Below are 27,717 nucleotides of genomic sequence, written 5' to 3'. Positions count from 1 at the left end.
GCCAGGGTCACAGAAGGCCTTTCAGGTTACTAATCCTGTACTGAGAACGAAGATCTAAACCCCAAGACCCGTCTGATAGCCACTCTTAGAAATTATAAAGAATTTCAGAAATGTAACTTCTACAGCAGTGTAAAAACTCTAAACTTAAACCCCCCACCAGATATATTTGCGTTAACAGACAGCACATATTAGAATTATTTTTTCCTGAGTGATGTTTCTGTGGAGATTTGAGAGTATTATGCTGATGTCAGTTCGTCTGAGTGTGTTTACTTCACAAAATAAAGCACATAAGCAGCTGGTAGAAATCCTAAACATTCCTGGTTTCTGCAAAGAACAAGGCAGATGAAGCCATAGAAAGCAGAGCAGTGATTAAGCATCAGAATAATGTAAGACACATAAATGCACAACTAACATACAGCAGTTACAGTACAGCTATTCATCCTCCACTGCTGAGAGGTGACGGATTCTTCCTTAATCACAATGTTGGACTTTCCACCATCTTCACCCAAGTTTGCTGTGCTGTGTTTCTTAGTATTGTTTCAAATAAAAACAAATGAGATACAACAAGGCTTCTGCCAAACCATAAATACAGATGCAATGAAATGAAGCCCCTTCAAACTGGTGCTTTTACACTAAAGCTTATGCTTCTAGCACACCAAGACTCCATTTGAGCAAACACACCAGAATCTTACACAGAACACAAGACATGCTTATAGGGAGGATATACAGAGATTTATTTAATCAGACTTACTATTTACAGTTGAGATCACTTTCACGTACTACTTGCTACTCTACATGGCTACATTGTTTCCAAACCAATCAAAAATCTACAGTCTAAGAGTTCACTCAACACATAAAACCGCTCTTCATAGAAAAATGAAATATTTCATTATAGAACAGTAGTGCATACATTATACTCCTGAAAAGCCAGCTTGTATTTTAAACCACTAATGTTTGAAAGAGTTGATCTCTGAAGGTCAAAACTGCAGTCACATGACCCCAAATTTTGGTTAGGTTTTTCTCCCCACAATTTTATATATAAGTGTACTTGACTTCTCTTAAGTGTTTTTAAAAAGTGACACTGGTGAGGGGCAAGATGGAAATATTTTCTCAAATTGAATAAAACTGGCTTCCTTTGTACAGCTTTGGCCAAGAGTTCCATGTAAGTGAAGGTTTAAGAAATCCTCTCCCTATATGCAAGAATCAGCCAGTTAATGCTCAGAGGTAATCTACCAAGGTAGGCACACATCCTTTGACTTTCATATCAACCAAGTTACACTTCACTTGCAAATGGTTCTGAAATCAGAAAGTTTACTAGTATACTAAAACATTTAGATACATAAATAGCTGGCTAGAACAGTGAAAGTCACAGGTAATTATACATGTGTGTGTAAAGCTGAGTTGTTTCGCCCGTCACCAGTGTACAGTACGGCTTTCCTCGTTTGTGAAAGGTGTGCTTTGACTAAGCTGAGGGCAAGAAAGCTATTGCAGTAGACCTGGCCCATTCACCTTCCACATAAGGGAGATAAGATTGAACTGCATGTTCAAGTTCTCTTCTAGGCATAGGTTCCGCCAGTGATGAGAAGTTCGTAGGCAGGATCCCGACTCCTCCTACATAGTACTATACAGGCACACAACATGCCCAGAAGCTATGGAGAAAAAAGAGAAAACAAGCTGAGTACAAAGAAGATACTTTCAGAGATTTAACGTCAGCATAAAAGTCATCAGCATGCTTCCAGAGTGTAGCTGTCCATAAGGTAAATGGCAACAAAGGCATTGTTCTAGAAAAAGCTTAATTTATTTTTGCAGCAGGAAGGGGCACAAACTTCAGCTTTATTTTCTTGCAAGATTATCTTTGACATTCACAAAAAGCTCCTCTGGTCAGTCACTTGTATTCTGCTCAGAAATTCAGACAGAAGACAGTTTTATGAAAAATGTAGATGTAGATATTGTCAGGTATGAAGAAAGTTCAAGTGAATTTCAAATGCATTATTCTCTAATTGCTGTGAAGAAAAGAAAACCTTTAGATTGGTATGAATCTATTTCACTGCTGAAATCCCTTTCAAATGCCCATCTTCTATTACCATGTCATATTAGAAAGTTTAAATCTCATGTGAATGGTTCACTTCTAGTTATTTTTCTGCAGTTAAAATTCATAGCACCATAACCGTGCTGGCAAGTTTGCCAGGAATTTAAGATCTGATCACCTTGTACACATTTACAAGACTTCATTGAGATGAATGTCATCAGGGATGCAGGGCATGATATTTTATAGAAAGAAGTTACATGTTTACTGACTGGAGAATAAGACTGTACCTACTTCAAAAAGTCAGGTACACCACGGTGTTTTGTTCTGTGGTCAAGAGCTTCTTAGCACAGTAAGAAACTGTACAGATCTGGTCACATGCACAGAATTTTATTCACAGATGTAAATATTTCATGAGGCTCCTGTCATAGTGCTGGATTATAAGGAACCACTCAGAAGTTAAATGAGATTCTAAAGCAACCCAACAAAAAACCCACTCCAGACTCCCTCCCTTTAACAGAAAGCAGACAAGAATGAAATGGGTAAGCAGAAAACCAAGCGTAAAGCTTCTTCACTGATAAAACAAAAACCCAGTGAAAACACCACTGGGACAAAAGCAGAATGACTCACTTTATAAAATAAAGTTTGATGCAAATATCATGTGTAACAAGTTTTAAAAAAAAATGATGGTACAATACACCAAAGAACTCAAGGCTGCTGAAAGACTGAAGAGAGAATGCTTCAAAAAACCCAAAAGTCTAAATAAGCAGTGATTAAGAAGCATGATGCAATTCTAGTACAAGCTTTTAATTTCCGGGAAAGATATAAGCTGGGAAGATTAATAACATTCTTGCCAGAGTGTATTATCTGCTTTGCATCTACAGCAGAGACCAGCTCAGATTCAAAAAAGCATATGGAGATCAAACTAGAGTGCAGCACTTTTGATAAAAATGGCACCTTTCTTCACTTTCCATCAGTACCTGGCTGGTTCCAGTTCTCAGATTGACTGCCAAATGTGCATTATAGTTGTGTTCGGTAAGGAGAAAGTTTCATGAGAGAATGGACAGAGCCCTTCTAAGTGAGGAGATAATTTTCACAATTAAAAACACCCCAAATTAGATTGGTGAGATGTGGCGTTCACGGTAGCTGCCAGTGGCTACTGAACTCAGAAGGCAGCTTGCAGCATGCGAGTACCGCAGTGCTGCATGGAACTTCATCTTTTTCCCTGTTCAAAACAACGATAAAAACAAGTGTGCTGCAGAAAAACACCTCCTTGGGTCATTTGAAATACAAGTCTAGAATGGATTACAGCAAATAAAAATTACTATCACATTCATACAAATATAACACTTGTGAAGGGCTCACTCAAGACATTCAATTTATACAGAGCTATGTAGAGTACCCGATCTTTTCGGATGTTAAGAACTCAAGTAATCAACTTTTGAGTTACTATTTAAGCCATTTATATCCTTTAGAAGGCCAAAAAGCTTATTCCTAGAATTCTCTGAAAACATAGAAGTAAACCCTGTATTTCAACCTTCTCTACAGAAATTTAGTATGTCCTTTTCAAAAACATGCTATTACCTCTCAAACTTTCTCTTCAGTTGCTACTTAATGTTGAACACAAATATTTGAGAAGTCTGTGTTCAGGAAGGATCCATGCATCCCCCTCCTTACCAACTTTCATAGAAGTTCAGACAACTGCCAGAGCCAGAAGGTTTACTTTCAGTTTTCGTTTTGTTTGGGTTTTGTGTATGTGGTTTTATTTTATATAATTTCTTTTAAATTTGACTGCAAGCAGTAACTATAACCAATTTTCTTCCACCAAACTAAAAAAACCTCACTGGCTGTATATATATATCTGCCAAGCTCAGTGCCTTGTAAATGGTAAATACTAAAGCTATCTTCAAGTATGGACCCTGCAGTCAATCAAGCAGCACTTCCACTGTACTGCAATGCCTTTGCTCCCCTCAGTTTGCCTATTTATTAATAGTTATGTGCTATCACTATTGTTGAGACCAGGGAATTATTGCACACTGGAAGACTCGCGTGATAACTGAACCATTAACATACCAAATATTACTTCTAAACAGAAAATTCAAAGCTTTTCACAAATTCCTGGTCTTGCAAAAATTCTCCTCTTGTCATTTAAGAAAACACTGAGGGCTGCATTTGTTGAATGTGAACTATAAGAGGTAACAAACTTCGGACAGCATTATTGCACAACATATGAAATAACAATCAGTTCAGAGTGGACTTTTTGCAGGGAGTATAGGAAAGTAAAATTCACCACAAGGTAAAAAAAATTAAAAATTGCTCCTCTTCAGTTTACAGGCCTTGACCTAGCCTAGAGGTCATTTGCTGAAGTTCACATCCTTATCTTCATTTCAATTAACCCACAGTCTACTGAAGAGACAAGCTCAGTACATACATAAAGTCTATTACGAGTAAGACCTAAGTTGCGACATTTTCTTAAGCTGCAGAAAATAAATAACAGAAAAGTTTGAATATTGTTTATTACCAGCTTGTGTGAAACTGTCTTTAAGACATGTGAATTTACAACCACATGAACTGTGGTGCAAAGATAGAAGCATATGACCTCTGACAGGCCTAAGTGTGATTACCACTCAGTGTATATTACCAGACAAATTTCAGGGGTACTTCTGACACCCTGTATTTTTTATCTTTATTTATTGCATTTTCTAGACAGGCACACAGATTTATTAAAAAATAAAAATCAAAATGCAATGCTGCAGTATCAAGGAAATTTATCTGATGCTCTTTTTTTCTGGATGACCTGTTTATACAATAGGTACTTTCTGCCAATAGCTTGACAACTGATGCAGACAAATCAAAGAGCACCCACTACAGAAAAATAACTAACACAGTTGCCCAGAATAACAGTAGGATACGAGCAGCCACATCTGCATTGCAAGCACATGTCAGAAATTCTGGCCCAATCCCAGAGAGGACTGTAACTGCGTAGCATTTTGGTGAGCCTTTTATCAACCTGCAAAGTCCAAAACTGATAAAAATGCTTCCTCCTGGAATTCAGCTCACCCAGCCTCACAAAATACTTTTATTTTCTCTACACAAAAAAAAACAAACTTGCCATGGAGATCATGGTTGTAGTAAATACCTTTATTTACATTAAACATACAGTTCAGTGTTCAAGCTGACTAAACATTGCTTCAATAGCAGAAGTTTTAGGAATGGCAACTAAAAAAAAAAACCTTCAAGGCTGAACACAGATCTCAAATTTGGTGTTCCACAGATGAAGTAATCTGGTTTTGGACAGTTCAACAGTATTGCTGTATACAGTGTTACCTGTGAGTATATCCTTGGAGCACTGAAATAGAAATTTAACTGTATTTTCACAAGACTATTTGTGAAAGACTTACCTTCGAACAGACAATCCATCTCAAAAGCTTTGTTTTGAAAAGTGCCTAAATTGCCTGACTCAGATACAATGTTTTCTGAATTCAAATTCTAAAAAGGGCACAAAGGTGACTTGGAAATTACTTTCCATGTCCCTGGGGATTCAGCTTCTCGGAAGCTGTTAATGCTGACACAGTCTGAAGTAAGGTGATCCATATATTAAGCCTGCCAAACTGATGAGCATTCAAAATTGCAATTTTACAGATGTGTTTTAAAGACAGTCCTACTATAAAGAAAACTAACAATTTAAATAAATACTGAGATACACATTCGCCTGCTTTCTCAGTTACTTTTTCAGAATTAAGGCAGCTGTAACAAAGTTCATTTGGGAGACAGCCTGTTCTCTGTTTTAAGTAGGCAGGCTCTCAAGTTCAGAACCTCTTCTTTTGCTTAGGTCCCAAACCCACTAACTCCTCAAAACCATGCAAAGTCCACTTGAACAAGAGCAGAGAATGATATCTCCTGTGTATGCCATGAAGCTCTAAAATGGTGTCAAATATGAGCTACCTGGTTTAAAGCTGGAAATTATATATGGTGCAAGTGTTAAATGCCAGAGCACATTCATGATACTTCAGTAATTATTTCCCAAGAAATAATTTACCATTTACATTCTTGTAGATTACTACACCTAAGATTAACTACTCAGTTACCTGCAAATCTAACAGAATACACAATCAGATAGGAGTAGTTTTTAGACCATGAATTGTTGAGAAGCCATGTGTTAAAGTGTTCAGATACTTTTAACTGAAGCACATTTATATCCCAAACCAAGTGACAACTATAGCTGTCATGATCCTGTGCATACTTGGAACAGAATTTCCTTTGAGAAAAAAAGTTTACAGCTACAGAATATTTTCATACCTGAATAGCAGCAAAGGCTAGTGCTGCCCAGATGACATACATCATTATCTCCTGAAGCTTCTTTACAACCAGAGCCTCACACCCCTGTAACAAAAAGACTTGGATATACATCTGGCAACCACATTTAGGAACACCAAAAACTAATCCCCTAGAAGTATCAAACCGGGCACAAGGATAATCCAAACACTAAAAGCAGTCTTTCCTTAGTATATTGCAGATGAAAAAAGTTCCACACACACCCCCCCCACCCCCCACCTCTAGAAACGATGTTTATCTCCTGTTAAAACAAATACACCCAAGCCTTTAAACTTCCACTGAAAATTAAATGATTGCCAGCAAAAGTAGATGGCTACATAAGTTTCTGTCTTACCTCAGAATAAAGGTCCATTGGGTGGGTCAAACTGCCAGTACAATTGCTGAGGGCTGCTTTGCAACAGCTAAGCGGCACACTGTTGTTTTTAGTTTGCTTGAACCAGACAGTGTTCTCCCAGTCTGAATAGTTATGGATCCCACAGCAGCGCAGCTGGAAAAGACAAAAGTAAAGAGCCACTCTATCAGTCAAGAAGTGGGATGAGGCAGCAGTTCTACTTGCAATACCAAGAACATGAGCATATCAAGATTAGCCCACCTTTGTTACTTGAGTAACCCAAGTTTGACAGTTACTGATGCAGATCATAGACTGAGTATATTGTAAAGGGGCAAAGAACTTTAAATCATTTAAGATACTCCTTGCAAAATACAGGCTTTACAATTCCAGGTTTTGGGGAATATTTGACAACCCACTTATAACTCATGTCTCCTAGACAAGGCAAGAGCTGGGTTTTTTTTGTTTTGTTTCGAACAGTTCTATCATTAAAGCTTACAACATATGCCTCAAAAAATCCTCTGCTTTCTGGACATAGTATTGGCATGGACAAGTCCTTGCTCTTCTCATAGAACTGGTGCAGAATTGAACTTCATCTTATACATTCACATGCCTTTGTGGCCACATAGAAAGCCTTCAGGAGTGAACCAATTAAAAATAGATATAATTCCATTCTGCTGACAGCTGATGTTCTACTGCAGTCCTTGGCGTTTTCCTCTGTATGGTGCAGCAAACAGAAGTACTGTCCTAAGTGTCAATTTAGCAGCTTATTGTCTTTTTTTCTTAACCTATCAGGTGTGATTTTAAGCAAGCTATTAATTAGCAGTACAGACAACTTAAATTTATTAAACAATTAATATGCAAATATAAAATGACTTTAATAGATGCACTTGTAAGACTGTTGAAAGCTCCTGAATTTTCCTTCAGTCGGATCAGTTTTTAAGCCTTGAATCCAGAAGGTTGTGACCAGTTTTCAGCTAGAATCAAACCAGTTTTCACCCAGCACGTTCTAGATAAATCTATGAAGAAACAAGAACATTCTGTAATGTTCCATTGTTGAAAAATACAAAACTACTACAGTCTGAAACCAAATATTGATTTCATAGATAGCCAACGGCACAAAATGCTTTTCCCCATCAATGCTGTGTGTTAATAGCCTGAGTTGCGTTAATTTACTGACCGATCAGCTGTTTCCTAGATTTGTCAGAACGGAGGAAAATGGGCTACACAAGTAACAGAACAACACAGCCTGTATTTTAAGAGCAGAAAGGAATGTGTCTTGCAGCCTTACCTGCCTCTGTACATAGTCAATAGCACGACTGGCTGCATCAGGATTTGTCCCATTGTATCCATTATACACTTTCTGAATGCTGTGATCAACTTCATCTTCCACCTGTGAAGAATCAGTAAAGCATCTCCATTAGAACACCAACAGAGGTAGTACAGACCTAGGTAAAATATGTAGCTTCTAATTACAGCAAATCAGGAAATCAAGGTAACTCCCTATCACCTGAAATTGGCATACTTTGGTGGTACAGCCTCTTCCGATTTTTGCAAAGAGCTTGCTAGTGTGATGGTTTGAAACTGTCTCTTTAATTTTTCTTTGCAAAGTTCGAGCAGAGAAAGTGAAAGAGTGTAAATAAGTCACCACTGACTGTAAGAAAGCAAAATAATGATTGCTCTAAAGACTTCCATTGGATAGATAGAAATGTTTAAGAACTATTACTCAAAACAAAGTGGGGCAGTCTGCAGTCAGGGCACCTGCTGGGCTGTCTGGCTGCTGTTTTTTCTTCTCTTCTGGCTGAAGATAACACACTGACCTTGGCGAGCTAATTTAACAGCCTCTTTGCTTCTACCTAACTGCTTTCTGCCACAGGGGTCTGGGGGAAGGAAGCCCCTGGGAGAGAGGCCCCTTGGGAAAGGTCCCCTTTGGGGGGAAGCAAAGGAATCTTGGTTGTGCTTTTCTATTGATTGTATATATTTGTAAATGTTGTGAATTTTGTATATCTGTACATATTCATTGCATTTCATCATAGATTGTAGATCTGCTTGTAAATTCAGCTTTCATTCGCTTCCAGACTGAGCTAGCCTGGTTATTGTTGGGGGCGGGGGGTGGGGGGTGGATTTCAGCTCACACTGACACAGCTAGCTTCCAGTTTATGGACAAGAAAAACCTTAAGTAGCTATTTCAGACAAAATAGCTTTTCAACGTATCTCAGAAAGGGAACTGCTTTTGTTGTGGCACTGTGGCAGATATTCCATGAAGAGCTCTCCCTAAGAGTATGCATTCACCTCCCCACTTCCTCCTACTCCTTCAAAGTTCCAAACCAAACGCAGTACAACCATCTGCGCTAACTTGTTCCATTTGAAACCACAGAGATGTAAGTCATACCACCTGCTCTTTCCATTCTGATTGAAGCACAAGTAAATTCTCAAAGATAAGGTCTTTCATCTGACTCTTCTGCCCTGCAGTGACCAAGCTCTGCCCAGTTCCAGTCCTCCCACACTTGGAGGAATATTGATGGCAGTACACAGTACATAGCAAGAGCTACTGGAATAGCTCCTACAGCTACTGCAGATGAGTCAAGCTGCTGAAGATGCTGATGGGTACATGTGTTAGAAATGGATACTACCCAAGCATCATCACTTGTCCCCCAAAAGGCATCTTGTAATGAATGCCCTTTTTGGAGGAAATCTTACTAGAACCTTTTAAGCAGTGCCTCACTGTAAATTTAGTATAGAAGGTTTGGGGTAGCTAAATATTTGTGCATTAGAAAGGTTAGCTCTGTATTAATTTTATTCTACCACATTTGACAATAATCACATGCAAGGAAATGATTTCAGGACTAAGATTACATATTCTTTAGATTTGCAAGTCTAGGAAGGCCCTGCCAACACATCATTCCCTTAAATGCTCTAGGGAAGAATTTTATGCAGCAATAGCAGAAGTTTCATTGTTCTCTCTCCTCAAGGATGTGGTTATCTTTACAAGTAAATCTGTATCAGGACAAATATGAATAAAAGTCAATTTAGCCTGCACAGGCAGCTTGTTTCAGACTAGTTTAAAACAAATAGTTTGCTGATTTAACTAATGTGATTTAAAACTCTGATTCATGTAACAAAATAGCTGTTCAATTTGTCATACAGGTTTTAAAATCATTTATTTCAGTGCTTGCTTGTGTATCATTTGGCTTATGGTTCAATTAGGGCAGCATTATGCCTTGAAAGCCATGCAAATTATATACAATGCAAACAAATTGCTAGCTCTAGCTAACTGGTAAGGTTTATGAAAATGGAGAGTGAACTACTCTTCTCTACAGGGGAACAAAGTCATTAAGTCCTCAACTGACAGCCTGTTTAATCACTACTCCATTTACAAAAAACCCCTTACTTCTCCTGACAAGGACCAACGTTAGCAGATTCTGTAGCAGGTCAAGCTCTGACTGCGAAATGGAACTATAGTATAAAGACAAAGGAGAAGCTACAGGGACATGCAGCTGGGACCAATCCAATTTTCAAACGTGTCATAGGCTAGGAAAGAAAGATCCATGCATCTGCTTTATTCTGCTCTGAATGCTGCTAAGTGGAAGAGTGAGCCACATTAAGACTGCAACATGGAAGACTAAGATGACCACACCTTAGCCCAGGTCAGGCCTATTTAATTCCTGAGTAACCACACTGCAATACACTACACTTCTGCAGGTACTGGAGCAGAAGGCAACTATGAGAGTTTATGTGTAAGAATACAACGTTTCTTATATTCCAGGAACTGCACTACTCTCCTCAATTGTTTCTAAGGACTACTTCTACAACAAGCTTCATGTCCCAGATGATTTCAGTGCACTGCCATGATACCAGAAATCAAATGTAGACCATCAGAAAAACTTAAGCATTGCCAACAGAGCATTTCTGTTGAAGCAACCTATACTCTAACCATGGTTAAGCCAGATTTATAATGCATAATTCAAGGTCCTCTCCTTACCTGCTGCTCAAGGCAGCCTTCCTTTGTAAACCAAGCAATCCCTCTAGATTTGGACTTAATGGGTGTCTCACCACTACTTCCAGAACTACTCTGCAAGAACTACTTGCAGAGAAAGCAAGCAAGAGAGAATGCTGAACTAGTACAACCTGGGTTGTTTATATAATAAACAAAAGGCTAAAAAGTAAATGTTGTTTTTGGCCAAAATTTAGATGCAAACATGACAAGAGCCAGTGAAACATCATCAGTTAGGAATTTCACTTCTTCAAGCTACACTGCAACATCTAATACCACATGATGTATTTCTGCCACACATTAAGCTGGTAGAAACAAATTCATTTTTCTGGTCCTGTTTCTTAAATTCAGTGGAGAAGTCAATTCTTTAGCCACAACCCTCATCAACCACCCATATAAAGCTAAACACTATACATGAACACATCCAATCTATTTGGTTTTATTATTATGCAGTGTTAGCTTCTATACCAACACAAGCTGACATTTCACATCAAAGCAATATGCCCTATACTCAAATATTGGACATCCTAAATCATTCAAAAAAATCAAAGCATAAATAAACTGGAAGACCATCTGGAAAACAGAAAGATACCAATTACCATGACTATACTCTCCTGTTCAACTGTTCATGATATATTCCAGCTAGGTTGTCTGCCTCTCAAAACTTTCTGCTTTGCTTTAAAAAGTACTGTCTAAATTTTGAAGATACTGCTATCTCACATTAACTTGCTTAGAGTTTGAGTTATTCCCTTAAATACCGATTAACAGTTCTACAGAATCAAATACAGTAAACACTACACCTCTGTATTTCAGTCACAGTTCACACCACCACATTTACTGAAATTCAGAAGTTATTACCTTTGCTCTGTAGATGTATCCAAGAACCACAACCACGACTTCAGTGATAAAAACCAAGAGCAGGATGATCACAAACTGTAAAATACAATCAAGACTGTTTGTGCAAATAGTTTCTCTCATTTACTGTCTTTGTTTAGATTGTGCTATTTAAAAGTATTTTTGCTAGGTAATTTTTGTTAGGTAAGGTTTTGATTTTACAGATCACTTAGAGCAGGAAATTAAATTGACCAGATGAGTCCAGAATTAACTTGATTGAAGAAACTTGTGTTCACAGCTTCATCAAGTACTAAGAAGCTGCCCAGGAAGGCAAGTGTTGAGCATTAGGACAGAAGCACTTCAATCAAGTGTTTCTTCTTTTTGTTAGATAAATAGAAATGTCATGTCAAAGCAGCTATTCAGCCTATTACTAGGAGTGGTAGATGGACTAAGGGAATTTTTCTTCAGATTAAGCCCTGCAACAACTGACAGAGACAGCAAGCTATGCATTTGTCTTGGTATATTCAAGAGCACTTAAAAAAAAAACTGTTAAAGAAGTCTACACAGTATGTACCAAAACACCCCCACAGGGTCAGTTTAAATGCTGGCTTCTCTTCTCTCCCAATTTTCAAGCTGAAATTACAGTTAAAACGCTTGGAAACACATGACAAAAATACCACAGTGTCCAAAATAAGCCACACAGAAAAAAATACTTAGGCATCACAACCACCCTCAGCTAACCTTGATGCAAGATACTTAAAAGGCAGCAGCTCACCTTCCTCACTGTCCAATCTCAGCTTTTTTATGAGAACAGATAAAAGTGAGATTTAAAAACTGTTATGACTTAACAACAAGCTTTTATGTGCCTTTTTTTTAGTGAGATGACTACAGTGCAATGGAAGAGCTTGCTGCTGCCAAAGCTGACCAATTTAACACCATTATTCAGAATCAAAAATTGAAGTAAGAGGTTCATAACAAAATGTAATGGGAAAACACTAAAGGCAATAAAGATTAAAGCAAATTTAAATAGTTTAGAAGTCTGTTAAAAGGGAAGGCAGCTAAACATACAACAGGCAAACATCACCATGTAAAAACTCTGCAACTTACTGTAGCAAGTCCACAGCGACTTTCTCGAATTGTGGCACAGCACCCGATAAGTCCAATAATAAAAAGAAGTGTTCCCACAGCTATGATGATAACTGCTGGAATTAGCGTGTAGACATCTTCAAAGAAGTGATCATAGTCATCATATGTGATAAACACATAGGCTCCCACGTAGCACAGTATGCCTGCTGCTGCCTGCAACAGACAAACACATGGTTAAGTTTCTTTGAAGAACAGACCCTCCTTTCAGCAAGGCTACTTTGCAACAATTACTTATCAAACACCATAGTCTTCCTCAGAAGAGAAAGTGTCTTTTGTTAGGTTATACTACATGCTTATTATTAGGAACATATCAAATGGAGGCTAGCCAGTAGTTTTAAAATTGCATTTAATCTAGGCAGATTTAGTTTTGACTACACCATGGAAGTCTTCTGAAGGCATGCAGTCTTAAAATGAGGGTAACCATGCTATGAATGCCAAACTCTTGCTCCCTGTTCTCAAATATCTTTCTCATGCTGTGAGCTAAACTTTCTACACAAGCTTAACATTCACAAACTGAGATCAGGATTCCAGCTCATCCAAGCAGCAAGTTATTTGGTATTCAACAGCTTTTCAGAACATGTATGTAATTCTCTTATCTGTTAGTATTTACCTACTACTTATTCTTCCATTTGTGCTAATTATTATCAATGATTGAATGTTAGAACAGAACAGATACACACACTGTAAACTTTAACCTCTCTTAGGAAAAGTTAAGCTGCCAGAAACAGCTTTTCTGCAGTCTTCACAGCACTGGAAAAATCCAATTCTAACCAGAGAGCGATTAAGGACAAAGATAAACCATCAATTATTGAAAAGAACCAAATTCCTAGAGATACCACAAAACTTTAAAAAGAGATTTCTCAGAAGGATTGTTGTACAAAATGATCTTTATTAAGCAAACAAATCACGAAGTTACTGCAAGTGAGACCTGCAGGACAGATTTGCTACTATATACATTTAACATGCTAAGACAAAGCACTTATATCAATCTGTTATGACTTTAGCTCTCTTACAGTTAGAGGGATCCCAACATGTGAATACTTACATTAACTTTAAGCTGAGCAGACTTAGTGAAGGACAGATATCTAATGCTTGAGGAGCCATCTCACACATACGGATTTCAAAACAAAAGGGCCTTATCAATTTTTGCATTACAAATATCTTCTGCAGATGTCTTCATGCTTGCTGCAGAATGCAACAGTGCTGCCACATAGTACAACAAAGCATTAAGGTTCAACTGATTTGCAGTGATGGTCAATGCAATTTGAGTTTTGGAGGACACACTTTTCTGGTGTTCCAATAAAAGGCTAAGCTAAAACAACCCACTCAGAAGATACATTGGTTAAGCTACGACATGGGGAACTCAATTTTGCTGTAAAGGGTAGTGTCCCCATACAATTTTATCCATAACCTGGACACAAGAGTTCACTCGAGTGGAATATCACACACTTCAGCTCTAATCAGAGGAATAATATTGCAAGCTGCTTCCAGCCCTGTATTTCTACTCAGCAGAGTTGCATCTATTCCTATCACTGCAATGCAAGCAGGAGTACAGCTAGTTCCAGTGACTACAAGATTGGGTCATGCTATTGTAGAGCAAAGAATCTACCAGTAATGCAAATCAGAAGGAACCTCAGGAGATCGTTTAGTTCAGTTTCCTGCTCAGAGCCAGGTCGGCAATGAATTCAGGCTAGGCTTTGTCCAAAGCCTTGGAAACCTAAGAGTTGAGATTCCACTGCCCCTCTGGGCAACCTGCTCAGTGTGGCACAGAATAAGGCAAGCCATAAGATGACTGGTATTAGTATTTCAGCACTGTTTGCTACTATGTACTAGATGTACTGCAGCAATATTACTGCAACTGCTTCCTGTAGAATACTGCATAAACACTGTTAGAATAATAATTCACATATGGAATGCTTCCTGCAGCACTTTTAGAGAAACATGTCAAAGACAAAAGGCTAACAGACAGATCAAAAGTATCATCAATTTTGCATGGATTTGAGCAGTCATTCACTTCACCCCATTCTGTAGTGAAGGTGTGTACTCTGCAGCTACCTTAAAAGCATCGAAGAGGTTCATATTCATTCAACAAAAGGTGTTATCTAGACAACAGTAGTGAAACTGAAAATTCAGTAACAGACTAACAGCAAGACACCTTCTCCAGATAAGAAAAATCTGAAATGAAGAAGCTATTACAGAATTATCCCTTTCCACAAAAGATGTTGAAATGCTAATCCAGCTATCCAAATCCTGCCACATTAGGTATAACATGGCAAACCCCAGACAATTTCTGTACACAAAGCAAAGATTCAAAGTAGTGCCACTGAACAATGGAATTACATTAACTGTTGCCTAGCAATGAAGTGTGTGAATGACAGGGCAGTGATGTAATCCCCCATTTCTAAGAGCTAAAATGCTTGTTAGAAATATGGCATATTGCAAGGTGGAAGATGAAAAAGAAAAAATAGTACAGCTGCAGTTGGCACTAGGCACAGAAAACCTACCATAAAACTAAAATCAGAATAATTTTGGAACCCCTCTGGCCTTCCCTGTTGTGTGAAATTTAAGGTGGCTTTTTTTCTAAGAAAAATATGGTTCATAAACTGCATAAGCACATATATTTAAAGACTATATTTGAACCAAAGTTTAACCTCTAAAAAAAAAAAAAACAACCAAAAAACTGTCTACAGATGTCCCTACTTCAAGAAGCATATACATTAAGAAACTTCCAATATTATGCCAGACAAGGCAAGTCTAACAAGTGCAGAGATTAAATAGTGCCTCAAACTAAGAAATGCCACCATCCGTGCTTCTTAGGGAAAAAAAAATAGTAATTTTGTAATGACTACTGGAAATTAAGATTTCTCTTTAGACTTCTCAGCCTAAAGCAGCCTGGTCCACAGACTTCACTAAATCCTGTCCATTCATGACACTATAATGACTAATCAGCCATGAAAGCATTTAGGTTTGCTTCTGAAGAATGTTTGTGGGTTTTCTATGGAAGAAGCTATGGAATTTTGGGAATAGCCATGTGCATTCATGTATCTATTGACATTGCACTAGAAACATGAGGAAGTTGCAGGTATTGCCTCTATTTTATGAAGTAAGTGATCATACCCCTAAAACTTACCCTCTCTTCCTCAGAATCACTTCAAGTAATCTTTGGGTTTTGGGGGTTGGTGCATGGAACAAAAAAAAGTCCTGAAAGCAAAGGTGCCTCCTGAAGCTTTCACAAGTTTTAAAAGCTACTAAGATTAAAACTCCTTACCTGTGTATCAGTTTAACACTAATTTTTAACAGGTGCAATGCCTAGTCTATCACAGTTTACAGGAAAATAAGTTCCAAATGCCTTTCCTTTTTCTTTCACATCACAAACATGAGATGCTTGTGTTTCCTTCAGCCTACTCTTAATTTACAAGTGGGGACGTCTCTAAATTAGCATTTTCGCTGGGATTAGGAAAGTGCTTTTGAAGCAATCCTTGCTCATCTGATGACTGCCATTTACTATCTTCTGGTCTGCATCACTGAATAGTGCTGAAAGTGTATAAGAGAACTTGCTTTGGATGAAACGAAACCAGAAGTGCATGTACTGTGCTAATCGCTAATAGGTGTTCAGCCGATGGTACCAGGCTAGACTGAGGTTCTTCCCCTCTTCTCACAACTCTGTAGTTTCAGCATCAGATCCTCCACACAACTACATTTTGATCCATCTCCAGAGTACCATGTTATACATTAATGAAAATAAACCAATAACTACTGCAGATTAACCTACACAAAGTATGCAATCTACATTTATCAGGTGCTGCACCAATTAAACACATTCATTACCTGTTGCAACCCAACAATGAAGTTGAACACATGCTTTCAAAAACAAAAACACTAAAACCAGTATTATGTAGTTCATTGGCTTCTCAAAATCGGAATCATCTAGTGAAAACTGGAATCTGTATCACAAGACCCAAGGATAATTTGAAAGAAAAAAATCTCAACGCTTATTAATTATCCAGAGGAGTAAACAGTAAATACTCAGAAGTTTGAACTCACTCGAGTCAAAGACACTTGAATAATAAGCTGGCACATTTACAGTCATGCATTTCCTATCATTAAATGGAAGCCAAATAGGTGAATTGCACACAGTTCAAATAAGTCTTTGATGAACAGGGCTTGAAAGACAAAGTCTCAATCTTAATCTGCTCAAGGCTGTGAATAGAGATGGCAGCAACTCCTGAATCTGTGCCAGGTCACATGCATGCTCTAGGGATATGACTGTTATTCAGCATTCACACATCCTTTTGGAGACATTTGCATCTAACTTGCAGTACTAAACCTTAAGTGGCATGCTCTTATTTTTGGATTAATTCATCTGTAAAAACACCAACAAGGCAATCACAGTGAATGAGGACAGTTTGTTGCAAAAGGCCTTAACATCTTTCCCATTAGAGGAAAATATTAAAGTATACAGGCCCCTTACAATTCAGAAAAAGCTTGATATTACTAATTTGCCTTAGGCCTCTAATGAATTAAAAGCTGAACAAGTATGCTAAGAACTGGAGGGAAAACTGGAATATTTAATGATACAATGATATAAGCAACACTAAACATCAACAAAATATTACAGGAAAGCATATTAGAAGTTCAGGGTCCTTAGAGTAAACCCCCCCATCTTTGGGCTGTTATAATGCAGCCTCAAGTTCATATCTATTTCCCCACCTTAGCTTTCACCTTCCACATGCACAATGTACCTTGTCTAAATGTACATTAAAATGGTTTCAGGATTGGGGGGCTTTTTATTGTTGTGGATGAGTTTTTTCCTAAAGCAGGCTGCAAATACATACCAAGAACTGTTTTCATGTTTTCAGTAATATCTACACACCACAGCAGTTAAGAGTTTTGACTAACTAAGATGATGACTGGTGAGATACTTCTTGTTCTGCTGATTATTTATCACCTATGGACACTGCAGCTCCATTTACAAACGAATGCTTCCTTATAGTACTCTTCCAATGTTGCACCAAACAAATCTGATGAAAATCTGTCCAGAGATTTTCCATCTTTACAAAGCATTGTCCTTTATATGTTTCACCTTTTGGGTAAGGCTACCTATTTATAAATTCCTACTACTGAAAACTTTGCCATTGCTGATTGGTAAATGTTAGTAGTACCACAGATATCACTTTAAACCAAGGCATTGTTCATTCCACTCCTAACACACCTTACATTCCTGGGAATGTGAAAGACACCTGTGGTATACTCAGAGCATCTGCACCACCCTTAATAAAAAAAGCCTGGGTCCTGTCCTAGGACCATCTTCCAGACCTGTGTATTCTTTCCTTACATTAAATGTCAGCACATTCTTGTTCCCATTGTCTGTCTAGTTGGATGCAAATATGCCTTTAAAAAAACCCAATCAACCAACCAAAAAACAGCACACAACCATATACTCTAGGAGAGCTTTGAGCCTCTACAGTCACCAGCTTTATTCTTTGAAACAGTTACTTTTTTCCTTTGATACCCAGGCCTAAACATCTACCCATAAGTAGAGACACAGGTATAGTGGTTTGCCACCCAGTTTTTGGGCTTATTGTAACAGTATCTCTAGAAGTGGGTTTTTCCCATACCACTACTCCATAACTCTAATCTCTGGCATCTTCAGTTCTCTCCAACACTACAGCATTCACACCCTAGTTTTCTTGATCTTCTTAAATCTGTCTTTTAGCTTTCTGTGCTTCAAAACCTTGTTCCTCAGTTTTAACTTCAAAAGTCCTATAGGATAGCTCTGCACTTTATTTCTCTCTACATACTTTGCAGCACTTCACTACTCTGTATCTCCCTCTCCACTCCCCTCTGAAACAAACACCCACCTGCACTTGACATTAGTTTCTTTACTTGCTTAAAATGGTGCCTATCCATCTTAGAATCCAGCAGTTTACTGACACTTCTACTTTGTTCTCACCAGTAATAATTTAATTGAAACTGTGCTATAACTGTCCTACAAAATCCTTTGAGAGAAGAAAAGTAGCAATTTCATTCAAATGTGTAACATTTTATTCAAGAAATACTTTAAAGGTTATAAAACAAAGCCATGTAAAACTCAAGGAAGCCAGACTGCTTGGCGTATACTTAGCCGATTTCTATTCTGTAGCACTACACATAAAACCCTCAAGGCTGAGCTAGGATGCTTTTGCATTTTAAGTATCACTAATTGCAAGAGGAACCCACAGAGAGAGGTCTGGTGGTTTTCTTTAAACTAGAAGAGACGTTAACAATGGAGCCATTCTTTTACAACTACTTAGCCATCGGGGTTGTAACTTGACCTGGTGCTCCTGTTTCTAGATTCCTTGCCTAGCACAGGAATAATGATCGTTACTCCCTGCGACATAGTCTGGCCAGGTAAAGTGATACTTAAAATTCCACAGACTAGTCAAAGGTATCACGTTTACCTTTGCAACTTGGTTTTGCCTCTGTTAAGTATCAGCTCTATTTGTAAGCACATCCTGAAGTCTCATGCAAAGGCTTGAAACTCATCCTGTAAGGAAACATACAGGATACTACCACGTTATTTAAAAGCAAACCGAAGCCTAACAAAGAATCAGGGCCTGGCCTCTGTCTCACAGAATCACAGAACTTAGGGGTTGGAAGGGACCTCTCAAAAAATCATACAGTCCAACCCCTTTGAACCCCTTTGCCAGAACAGGATCACCTAGAGTAGGTCACACAGGAACGCATCCAGATGGGGTTTGAATGTCTCCAGAGAAGGAGACTCCACTGGACGCTCTCTGGGCAGCCTGTTTCACTGTTTTGTCACCCTCACAGAGACTTTTTTTTTTCCTTATGTTCACATGGAACCTCCTACGCTCCAGCTTGCACCTGTTGCCCCTTATCCTAACTGGACATCACTGACAAGAAACCCAAAAATTTCCTACCCAAAAATACACATCCAAACACTGGTAAGAAAAAAAGTGATACAGACAGGGTACAAGACTTCACATTTTACATCCTATTTTATATATATATATATTAAAAAACACTTATTTAGGGCATAGGATTTCAAACCATTACACAATCCTGCAAACAAGTTCACTGCCATAGCAGCAGAAGGAAAAGACATTGAACTTTCCCATCCAAAACTGACTATCCTTCAAGACTAAAAAGGCTTCGATCAAGTAATCCCTGACAGGTAGCCTTTGGGATTATCTGTCAATCCGTTCACAAAACACTCTCAAGAAGTTTCTTCATTGCTCCAGCTCTTAAATCCGGATCAGAAACAATTCTTAAGCTCTCAGTTACAATTACTTGTCCTATCCCTCCATGCGAGAGTGAGCTCTACTTTGTCTTGCTATTGCTAAATTTCAATTAATTTTCCCATTGCTGCATTTTCTTTATTCTTTTCTATTGGAGACCCAATACACTACATATGTATTGACAGCTACAGCTCCTTTTAAGGATAGCACAGACAGTGCCTCTAACACTATATCATTTCTAACAATTTCTAACACTATGGTTACTGTACTGCGGTGAGCCTAAGTTGTAAAGCAAGCACAGAATTGTATAAAGGATTCTTCTGTACAGAACTGAAGCCTTGAGATTTCTCTAAACAATCAAAGAATGCTTTATAAGACCTTAGTCAAATGAACTGTAAAATTAATTATTGCAAGAGCAACTCAAAAAGTTAGCTTCTAAGTACTCAACTGGAAGTACTGTGGAACAGAGTTCATTCCTTTCCTCAAGGAGTAGGACAGCGGTGAATAAAAAAAATCTCAACTCAGAGCAAGGACAGGGTATTAGGTACTGTCTTAGCAGAGCAGGCTGTCAAAGCACATATATTCCTCATGAATATAAAATAGACAGATTCCCTTTTCTGAGGCAAGACTACAAACATCTCTGAATATTTTATCCTTCTATCCTATATCCTAAATGTAAGCTTGAAAACATTTCCCTAGCATTCTGTCCTCATCTCAATTCTTCACACTGCTTTCCACTGAATTATGCAAATCACTGGATGAAGCCTTAAGAGTTCAGAAAATAAACCCATTTGACAGTAGTCTTTAGATATTTGTTCCAGGTAAATTTATTTCTTCCTCTTTCAAATCATTGCAAACTTACACTTTAAGAAAAGGTTGTTCCTTTGAAAAACATGCTACTTAAATACTTTATGACCATCTTTTATTTGTAATTGGTCATACTTTGAATACCAAGTACTGTTTTAAGACTAGAGCATAGAAGTTTTTATGTCATACCAGTCATTCTAACCTTTCCCCACTGAAAAAGCATAAATCTTCAGACAGACTGATCGGTGTTGGGATTTCCACTCCACCAAAACAACTTGGAGTATATGCACTAGAAGTTTCATTATTTTCTAAGATGTAATATCATCATTACCTCCCATGCAACACCACCCTTTAAAGAAAAGGTACTCTGCATCACCTAAATGAAAATTAAGTCACTGTTTGACCAAATACATCTTGTACAAACTCAAGATATAAGGTCACCCCAAGGATTGCTATTCCTTTGCCATTTTCATGAAAGATACAGATCATGCTACTCTTGATGACTGCTACTCTCAATACTTGTCTCTGCAGTAGAGATACTTGATGCTTCACACCCCTGCAGACACAACCCAGCTAATCTGTGTCCAGGTACCACACCAAAAGCTTACAAAGGTGAGTACAGCCCATGTAGACTTGTCTTGCTGTGAGAGGAAGAAAGTTCCTCATCCCATTTTCTTAAATTAACGACTAAAAGCCCTGTAGTGATTATTAAGACATAGGAATGCACAGTTAAGAATTTCATAGGATGTGAAAAAAAATTTCACAAGACTATAGAGAAACAAGGTAACTGTTTCAACTAGAAAATTTAGTAAGTAGCACAAGAGTTTTCAAAAGGAGATGAACTTAGAAACACTGGCAAACTGAGTGGAGTTTTGGTTATTGAAGTCAGCAGTCAGAGCTGATGACTGAGTGGGTATGGCCATGACCTGCCAGCAAGCCTGATCTGCCTGTTTCAGAAGGCTTGAATGAGATTTTAAACAAAAGAAGACACAAAGAATTACAAAATAATAATTTTCTGAACATCTCACATTAATAAGGCAGCTACCAGTCACATTCTCCCACAAACATGAGATTTATGGTGGTGGTAGAAGTTGTGATTCACTCTGTTCAGCGGCTCATGCAGAACTTTCAATAGCAATCTATACAGAAACAACTTGCTCAATACAAGTGACCATAGTGATGGTCACTTGCTCAATACAAGTGACCAAAGATGATGATCACAATATGCAGACACATTAAAGTTATAAAAGCAATTAAAGATGGTTTCATAGTTTCCTGACCAATTATAGGCAGTTACATATTGTCAAGTCTCAGCCTCTGGATGATTTAATTATCAAAACTGGAACTACCTATGAATGACAAGCTGAAAACTCTGCAACAGCACAGAAGAAGCTACACTGTCATCTACGTGGCCACCAAACATTAACATACACAGTTCAGTCAAATGAAACATGCTAGATCAAGAGCGAAATTCTTCTGAAACTTAAAAGTGAAGAAGTGAAGTGCTACTACAAAACATTACACAATATAACTTTGTACTCTCCACTATTTAAGCCGAAAAATTGCAAACTGCAACATCCAATTAAATTACTAAATGCAGCAAATAAAGAATAGCTTTCATATTTTACATATTTGAAAGGTATTACAAAGATTTTGGAGTGGGGGAAGATCCTACATACAGAATTTGCACTCGTTTATCAAAACAAATTTATATCAGAAACTAAAGCAAAATCTACCTCAAAGCACCATCAAAAACACAACTCTTAACTGTGTGCCTCCAGTCAAAAACTAAGTATGATATAGCAGGTATTAAGTATCTTTTCTATTGCCATTTGCAATTAAGCAAGTAACAAAAAGCCACACCCATTAAAGCATATCCCAACAAATCACCATACTAAAGGGTTGATGCAAGTAACTCATACTTCAAAGATAAGGAATGGAGCCTATATACCTCACTCAAAATTAGACTCCTAATATGCACCACTTAAAGGCCAACGTGCCTCGTATTTACTGCTCATGTCTCTGAACAGCTACATAAACACATGCTGGTAAGAACAGGCACTCATGAGAGGCATTCCTTTGTAAAAATCGAGACAAGAATATCTATCCTGTAACACTTGTTAGCATATGGCTTTCAATATTACATGACGTAGTTACAGACAGCTACATTTTTATGTTCTATTATACTGCTACCCCCCACTACTACTTTTAGAATGCTGAAATCTTTGGACAGTTGGGACAACAGATTCTTCTGTTCCTGGAGCTGGAATTAGAGGATGAGAAATGCAGTAGCAAAACGGCAGAAAAAAATGCTTCAAGTTTACAGAAGATTATTTATTTTGATTTCATTTACTTAGCATGATGTTTCCTGACAGGCCAGTTATTAGAGTGAATACTATACCAAGCTACTGCACGCATGCCCATCCTTGGGAGGTCGTTTAAAGCACCCTACTGTTCCATCGAGCTGTGTAAGCTTTTGTCTTACTGTCAGCATGACTGGAGTTGTAGGAGGTTTAAGCGATGCATAAACACCGTGATGCGGTTTGGCTACTGGAGCAAGTGAAATTTAAGACTTGCTTTTGGACTATGAAGTTACATATATAGCCTAACTTCGCCTTAAAAATACGCGGAAGAAAATATCGCTCCATAGCTACTGTTAAGTATTTGGGACAAGGCGTCCTTAACGTACAAGACCAAAAAACTAGATAGCTGTAGCAAAAATTAAAACTGCCAGAGACGTGAAAACCTCAACAACGTATCTCAAGTGGACTCAATTATACAACCGTCTCAAGATCTATAACGCTCGTTAAACCTTTATTACTATGCTACTGAGGCAACAGAAAGAGCTCCATCTACCCCTGAACTTTGGGGAGGTGAACTACAAGGATAGGGACTGCGGCCGCCGCTACAACACGGGGCCCCGTGAAGGGGCACAAGACGGCCGTTAAAGATTAAATACCAGCTGAACCAGCGAGGCAGCGCGGGGGTGCTCCCAGCTGCTGCCATAATGAAAGAGGATCAGACAGCGGCTCGATTCGGTTCGGTTCGGCCCAGCCCAGCCCAGCCCCGCAGCGCCCTCAGGGCCGGCCCGGGCCTCCACTCACCGCACAGCTGAGGGTGAGGCAGCCCCACACCCGGAGACCCTGACCCTTCCCAGCTGTCCCCGGGCTCACCCAGAAGATGAGGTTGAGGAAGACCAGGACGGTTTTGGAGGAAGTGATGCCGCACTGCCCCATGGCGCCTGCCACTGCCACCCCTCAGCCTCCGGCCGCGCGGCTCCTCTCCGCTCTCCTCAGATCCGCTCCGCCGCCGGCCCCGCCCCACGTGACCCAGGCGAGCCGCGGCGGCGGCGCGGGGAACCTAAGATGGCGGCCGCTGGCGTCACTCAGCGGGAGGGGGCGGAGAGACCTAAGATGGCGAACCTCTCCCCCTTAAAGGGGCCGCCCGGCGCGTGACGGGCGCGTGCAGGTTTGAGGGGCGGCTGGGGGGCCGCGCCTTCCTTGGCCTCAGGAGAGGGAGCGGCTCGGCCGTGTGGTAGATTGGCGCTGCTGGCCTCGCAGATGCCACAGCTAGTGACATTTCTCACTAGACCTTTGCTTTATGAGGAAAAAAGAAAATTAAACCCTGCTCAGCTGCTGCCGGAGGGATGGTTTGTGCCTTCAGCAGGCTGAAGAGTGGCGTCAGGCAGTACTAGTCCTGGCGGCAACAGCTGAGGCGATTTCAAGAAAGGGTAGCGACGTACAAGACAGTTCTGAAAGGACTGCAGTCTCACTGGCCAGGTTGCCTTGCTAACCCACTACTAGGAAAGGGTATGACAGTGCAGTGTTTGACCGTGAGGCGATCTCTAGGTGCACTGATGGATTTTAAAGGAGGAATTGAACCTGTCTGTCAGTGACTATACTACCTATGCACCAAGCATGGCAGGCAGGGAAAGCAAATGTTTAATGAAGAGAACAGCATGCATTGTGTAACCAGGGAAGAATGAATGCTTCCAGGGAAATAAAAAACCTAGCTCCTGTTGCACAACCCAAGTGAGGAAAGTGCAAGCACCGGTATTGTTAGAACATTTTTGATGCATCCAAAGGGGATGGGAATTGCCAGTGAAGAATGAAGTGAAGGTAACTTAAGAATCTTATTACAACATGTTCGTGGTTCCCACAAGCTGCACTTTTACTGAAACTGCAGAGGTATTCTGGCAGCAAGATAAAGGTAACACCCATCCAGTATTTGGTGCCCTGTTTATTCATAAGGTTCTCTTTAACATGGCCAGGATCCAATGCTTCATTCTGAAGGCTTTGCTTGCTAGTCACACCAAACCCCTCCTCCCCTATTTCGTCTGGCACCATCCTATATTCCTTAATCTTTCCTTTGTTCTCTTACTCCTCTCTAATATTCCACTGTTCCTAGAAATACTTGTCATTCCTGAGCTGTTCTCACCTCCTTGGTGAAGTTGCTTGATAGCTTCTACTTGTTCCTTTTCCAGCAGATCTACATCTCAGGTAGAAATGAAGCTACCCATGTTACTGGGACTCTTAACATTTTAGGGATTAGTCTTGTAAAAGAAGAATAGTAACAATCAGTTTTATTCCACTGTTCTGTTTCCATGGTAGCAAAGTTAGGGTTTATTCCTCCTACAACTATGGGAAGTTAAATCCAGAACCGGTTCCTGGATACCATGGAGATATTAAGTCTTTTTTCATCTTTCTTTTCAAGTCCTTATATGCTCATGGATGAAACTTCCCAATCTTGCAAGTATTATCAGACCATTTTCTGTCACTGAAAATTGTATCCCCAGATGTGCTCAAAGTTGGCTGCACTATTAATATGTTTTTGCATTGAATGTATGGCATTTAAGGTGTGATATGTCTTTCAATATCTGGTTTTTTTGATGTGCTATGCTATATATATTTGAATTTTGTGACATAGATTATTATAAAAGCATATATAGATTATAAAAAATGCCATGAAGAGTTGATAGAAGAAAAAGCTTTGTAAGAGGTGTTTGATAGAAAAAGGATTAATGATGGTATTCCCTTACAAAGATTTTAGTACCACAATGTTATAACAGAATTTCAGTCACACAACCACTTGCTCTGATTTTCTATATTAACTTTATCTTCTTTCACAACACAGTACTTATTTTATTACAGACTCATAGGAACTGGCATTTAGGAAACACTCAAGTTTCTTTGAAACATCTATCTTTGATAACTGAGAATGATAAAAAGGATGCATGAAAGAGCTAGGACTTCATGCTTGGAGAGGAGACAAATGTTGTTATGCAAGGCCCTGAGATAGGGTTACAGTTTTATACAATCAGGGAACAAAAGGGGCTCATGGGGACAATGGCAAAGGGTGCCTGGGAGAAAGGAGGAATGGAGAGACTGCAGTCAGTCTTTTGAATTGGCAGAGGACTTGTGTGGGATGAACTCACAGTGCCTCAAACTGCAACATCAAGCACCGAGAAAAAGATAAATGCCAAGTGTTCCTCTAAGTATGGCTCCTGAGGAAAAGAAAATATAACAGTGTTTGGCATTCCTCCTTGCAGTACTGTCTCATCGCTCTCATGCATAGAAAGTTGCCTGATAGTGGGTGCCAGTGTGAGATCTTTGTCAGGCTCTTGTTCAGCGAAATACTCTTGGTTCCATATAGAATGCTTGAAAAACTGTTGGATATCACCAGTCCTTGTAACTTCAAATCCACAGATGTCCTCTGGAGTATGGTGTGGGCCTGTGATGGCATCTCAACCCAAGCAGGTGAGTCAAATGACATTTCAAGAAAAGATGGGACCAAGTAGTAAGATGCCATCAGAAATCGCCCGTCCTCCTCCCATGGGAACATAGGCAGGTAATTCTAGCTCTCTGCCTGTGCAGGAGGAGGAATGGCTTGATGAACTGATGAGAGGCCGTGCAGTTCCCAGGAGTGTGGGAGCAAGGCATGCTGCAAGCAGGTTGTAACAAGTAGCTTGAAAACTGGCTGCAATTTCAATAGCTGGCTTGAATGAATTGGACTGAACTGTCTCTGGTACAGCTTTGTTGCTTACATCTCCACATTTCGTGATGTGAACAGGAAGCTTGACTGCTGAGTTGTGCTTTCATCTTCAACACATTTAGGCGTCTTTGAAATTCTTCAAAGAATGTTTATTCAGCATTTCACAACATTCAGGTGTGACTACCGTCATAGCAGTATTTTCAGAAACATATACAAGGGTATCCTGCACTTCATTGCTTCTGAGAGAGTGAGGGGATCAAAGCCTGGGGTTGGCTACAGAACAAGAGTGGGTCAGAGTTCTCAAATGCAGAATGCAAGTGTGCTAGAGAGATACTCACTGGATAGGTTGTGAACTCACAGAGGCTTGGTCTCTGGCATTTAGTCTAAGTCTCCATCATGGCACAGACCATATGGGTTGGCTGGATGGCTGGTTATGTATGGTAAGTGGCCTGAGAAATTGTTTTTCAGATTGAAAATGTAGAGGCAACTGTGCAAGCAGATACAGTTATGATGTAGTTTGTCCTTCAGTTTAATTATGACTGATTCCATGCTCCTCTTTTTTTACATAAACACTGGGATTTAAATTCTGTGGGCACAGTGCACTTTGCATTGATGCAACTGAGTCTAGACTGTGCTAAATCACTGATCTAGACAAGCCTGTAGACAATTCCACAGCAGAGAAAATTTCCATTTGCAGGCCTGCATGGGAAAAGTAAAACTGTAATCTTGCTTTTGGGACAGACATTGTAGTCAGTGTAATAGAAATGAGTTAATTTAAATGAATTTGGTAGTAAAGAAGAATCTTGTGCTTTTCACCAGCTCTTGATGAGGTGATCATAAGCTCATATGACATCTTCCATTCTGTTCTTCTGTTCTTTGGACTCTCTTCCACCAAACTGCAAATAGCACCTTCTTGCTTCTCACTCCCCCATCATTGCATTTTCTGTTCGAGCTCTTTGCCAGCTCCAGTTAACTTGTTTTTCAGGATCTATAACCTGAAAAATGGTTTCAGTGT

The 27,717-nt window shown here is 39.3% G+C and overlaps 1 protein-coding gene across 2 annotated transcripts; it reads right to left on the bottom strand.

The window, feature by feature from the left end:
- Positions 1-722: 722 nt before the first annotated feature.
- Positions 723-23,990, bottom strand: TSPAN3 (tetraspanin 3). 2 transcript variants are annotated; one of them, XM_054387812.1, is made up of 7 exons: positions 23,885-23,990; positions 12,625-12,816; positions 11,542-11,616; positions 7,981-8,082; positions 6,696-6,848; positions 6,326-6,409; positions 723-1,649 (listed from the first exon to the last, which is right to left on the bottom strand). In XM_054387812.1, the coding sequence occupies exons 1-7, from the start codon at positions 23,945-23,947 to the stop codon at positions 1,557-1,559; spliced, it is 762 nt and encodes a 253-aa protein (XP_054243787.1). In that variant the 5' UTR covers positions 23,948-23,990; the 3' UTR covers positions 723-1,556. The 2 variants fall into 2 exon arrangements, with proteins under 2 accessions (XP_054243787.1, XP_054243788.1); XM_054387813.1 differs by lacking the exon at positions 11,542-11,616.
- Positions 23,991-27,717: the final 3,727 nt, after the last annotated feature.

Source organism: Indicator indicator, chromosome 16 (genome assembly GCF_027791375.1).
Source record: "Indicator indicator isolate 239-I01 chromosome 16, UM_Iind_1.1, whole genome shotgun sequence".
NCBI classification, from domain to species: Eukaryota; Metazoa; Chordata; class Aves; order Piciformes; family Indicatoridae; genus Indicator; species Indicator indicator.
Note: the sequence above shows the minus strand (reverse complement) of the source record. Positions and strands in the feature narration are given on the sequence as shown.